This window comes from Penaeus chinensis, chromosome 21, assembly GCF_019202785.1.
Source record: "Penaeus chinensis breed Huanghai No. 1 chromosome 21, ASM1920278v2, whole genome shotgun sequence".
In the NCBI taxonomy this organism is placed as follows: Eukaryota; Metazoa; Arthropoda; class Malacostraca; order Decapoda; family Penaeidae; genus Penaeus; species Penaeus chinensis.
Window position 1 is genome coordinate 7,509,308 of NC_061839.1, and position 4,064 is coordinate 7,513,371.

Below are 4,064 nucleotides of genomic sequence, written 5' to 3' on the forward strand. Positions count from 1 at the left end.
TCGTAGTAGTAGTAATAATAATAATGATAATAACAATGATGATAATGATAATCGTAATGATTGATAATATAACAGTAACGATAACAATGATATTAAAAATAATGATGATAATAATAATAACTATTATTATTATCATTATTACTATCATTATCATTATTATTATTATTATCATTATTATTATTATTATTATCATTATTATTGCTAATATTATTTTGATTTTTATTATTTCGCTGTTCCCAATATAGTTGTTATTATATGTATTATTCCTATCATCATTATTGTTATCAATACCATTATAATAATTGATATTCGTATTATAATTATCATTAGTGTTACCATTATTGTCAGATTTATTGTGATTATTATTATTTTTATCATTATTATCATTATTATTATTATTATTATTATTATAACAATCATTATTATCGTTATTGTCACTGTTATAAATTATTACTATTATTATTATCATTATTATTATCATTATTATGACTATCATTATTATCATCATTAATAATGTAATTATTATTATTATCATTACTACTATTATCATTGTCGTTCCTATAATAATAATTTGAACGTTCCCTAATGTCAGAATTGTCGTGAGGGTATAAAGCCAGAAGAATACGATATGAAAAGGATACATACACGCACACACACACACACACACACACACACACACACACACACACACACACACACACACACACACACACACACGCACGCACGCACATATGAATGACACGCTCTCATGCAAAATGAACAAAAACACCAACGCTCTAATTCGTGAGCTGAAACTCCGCCACAGTTAGATGAATATACATTTTTTTTATCCCTTACTTATTGAGGTTGTTTTATTTTTGTTGCCCTAGAAATTAATTAAACTATAGACACGACTTAAAATGAATTGTGCGAATAATCTTCATCGCTTTCTCAAACGAAGCCGATTTGAAGTTATTCCGTTCATTCGATGTGTCATTCGAAATTTTGCTCCTTTATCTACAAGATTCTTCCGCAGAACAAATTTCACCCTCAAGGAGTTCACATCTAGAATGATAGAAGAGGTTATGACTGAAGTTATATATTATTTTTTGCTCGTGACTGTTAAATAAATGTTGTATAAGTTTATGAACTGACATCAATCATGTATTCTGAATCTCGTGAAACGTAAATTTCCAGTGAAAGTATTTGTTTTCATTCTGCATAGCATAGTTGCTAATCCCCGGTGAGTCTTTCTCAAGAGAAATATGGGCGTGAAAGGACTCTGGCGCATCCTGCAGGAGGCTCAGGAGGACGTGCCCCTCGAACAGCTTAGGAATTCCGTGCTAGCTCTAGATGCTTCGGGCTGGGTCGTCAACATGGGGCTCAGGTAGACTCACTCTCACTCTCTCTCTCTCTCTCTCTCTCTCTCTCTCTCTCTCTCTCTCTCTCTCTCTCTCTCTCTCTCTCTCTCTCTCTCTCTCTCTCTCTCTCTCTCTCTCTCTCTCTCTCTCTCTCTCTCTCTCTCTCCCTCCCTCCCTCCCTCCCTCCCCTCCTAAGTGCACGCATATTAAGATGTACATGTACTATAGTGTTTCACAACAAGTGAAACGTGCTGTATTTCACCTTTCTTGTCATTGCATTCTTCACCGACTAAACCTAATACTAACCCTCTAAACCTTTCCCTCTCCCTCAGATCCTTCTTCTATCGCGTAAGGAACCTCGTACGGGCGGGCATAGTGCCCCTTGTCGTCCTGGACGGAAGAGTGCCACAGGAAAAGCTGTCAGTCGTCGCCGAACGCAGATGGAAGACTTTACGGTACAAGGCCAGAAGGCTCTCGTACGCTCAGAGGAAAAAAATGTAAGGCGTGGTAAAGGAGGCTTTATTGTTTTTCTGATTATTTTATAAGAGAAAAAAAAAAAGCTTACTGCATGTTTATGCAGCTGATAATTTCCATTCATAGATATAAATGGCTCTTGTGAACCGGTAGGCATGAGGATCCGTGCACCATCAGGCCAACAGCTGCACTTACCCAGGTAAAAAAAAATGTTTTGGTTGTTACTATTATTTTACTTTACAGTTGTCGCGGTCACATTGGTCTGTTAGTTTACGCTATTACCACTGGTGAAATAAAAAAGGATTGATAACACTAATGACAATTGATAACACTAATAACGATGATGATAATGATGATAATGAAAGATGATAAGGAAGGGAGAGTACCCGTATTCTTGGTAAATACTATCATTCTAATTATTGTTACTGCGAGTATTTGTAATCTTTAGGTCATTCATAACAGCCATTACAATAGTTCACATGATCAAAACTACCCCTATGACAAGTAATTTCCCCGCAGGTGCTGAAGGGGTTGGGCGCACCTGTCATACGGAGCGAAGGCGAGGCTGAGAAACTGTGTGCTTGGCTAGACCAGAGGGGGGTGAGCGCCTCGTTATTGCTTGTTTTGGTTCAGTTATAACTAATATTCGTTATCCTATTTTTTGATAAGACGATAATGGTGATAGAAATAATGATGATATCAGTAGTAATACTGTTACTACTATTAAGAATAAGAATGATAATGATAATTATAATTATAAAGAATGAAGAATGAGAAACTTACCCGGAAAACTAAATACATATGCTTAGAGAGAGAGAGAGAGAGAGAGAGAGAGAGAGAGAGAGAGAGAGAGAGAGAGAGAGAGAGAGAGACCGAGAGAGAGAAAGAGAGAGATAGAATATGAAAGAGAGTTAAAAAGCCTGTAGCAAAGCTCCGATTGCAGGTTGTGGACGGCGTGATCTCCGGCGACAGCGACGCGCTCCTCTACGGCGCCGGGACTGTGTACCGACAAGTGTGTACGCGGCCAGGCGGAGTGTGCAAGAGGTGAAACAGCAAATAATGTTTATCTAAACAAACATGCACATATCTATTTATTTATCTATAATGTATATATATATCATTGTGTGTATGTAGGCATGTATGTTTGTATATTTTATATATATAATTATGTATATGTATTTTTGCATGAATATATATATATATATATATATATATATATATATATATATATATATATATATCCCGTACATGTATGTGTGTGTATATATGTAGTATATATGTATATATGTATATATATATGTCTGTATATATATGCATATATATATATATAATTGTGCGTGTGTGTGTATTTATATATATATACATATAAGTATATATATATATATATATACATATACATATATATACATACACATACACATAATATATGATATACAAATGCAAACAAAAATATGCCTGAAATACGTATATCGACAATGGCATGAGGCTGCCAACATTGTCATCACGAATGGGTATCCGAGGAAGTGATCCTTCAGGATACAAAGCCGCGATGTGAGGGCGTGGTGTGGACTGTCCAGATGGTCGCTGATCGGCGTGGCCGCCCTCCTCGGCTGCGACTTCCTCCCGGCCGGCGTCCGGGGCGTCGGGCTCACCAAGGCCCTGAAGCTCCTCCGTCAGGCAGATCCTCGGTGAGGTCACGTCTTTGTTTTAGATCAGTGGTTGTTAACCTTTTTAGAGTCACGGACCCCTTTAAGAATGCAATGTGTAAAATGTACTTTATTTATTGCTATGAGATTGCCTCATACATATATGAGACACAGAATGTATTGTGAATGTTATTTTATGTTTTATCCTCACTGATCCCCTGAAACCCCAGGACAAAAACTCTGGTTCAGATGGTAGTTTTGATCGGTGGTATTGTTATTTTTTTTTTTTTTTTTTTTATTGTCATTGATAGTATTATTATCATTACTACAAGGGCATCTGCGGACTGATCTGTCGAGCGTAGACACAGGCTTACTAGACTGCCGTCACTCGCCTCGAGGACGTTTACTGAATTTGTTATTGTCATTATTATTATCATTATAATAATTATATTTATTATTATTAATACCCCACATTTTCAGGAACAAGCGAGATCTACGTGAGTTTCTCAAGCCGTTCTTCCAAGGCCAAGATCGGAAGCACTTGAATCTGGTGCTGGACGAGTTCCTCACGCCCCCCGCCCTCTGGGACTTCGTGCACACCGAG

General features: G+C 36.7%; 1 protein-coding gene across 1 annotated transcript in view; it reads left to right on the top strand.

Annotated features, from left to right (window-relative positions):
* Positions 1-1,244: 1,244 nt before the first annotated feature.
* The window catches only part of LOC125036392 (flap endonuclease GEN homolog 1-like), a 4,220-nt gene continuing 1,400 nt past the window's right edge, over positions 1,245-4,064 (top strand). Inside the window, exons 1-7 of the mRNA XM_047628985.1 lie at positions 1,245-1,366; positions 1,673-1,837; positions 1,968-2,013; positions 2,334-2,414; positions 2,758-2,858; positions 3,350-3,502; positions 3,941-4,064. The exon at positions 3,941-4,064 is cut by the window's right edge and continues 30 nt beyond it. Coding sequence (XP_047484941.1) covers positions 1,245-1,366; positions 1,673-1,837; positions 1,968-2,013; positions 2,334-2,414; positions 2,758-2,858; positions 3,350-3,502; positions 3,941-4,064 — 792 coding nt within the window. The remainder of the gene's footprint in view (positions 1,367-1,672; positions 1,838-1,967; positions 2,014-2,333; positions 2,415-2,757; positions 2,859-3,349; positions 3,503-3,940) is intronic.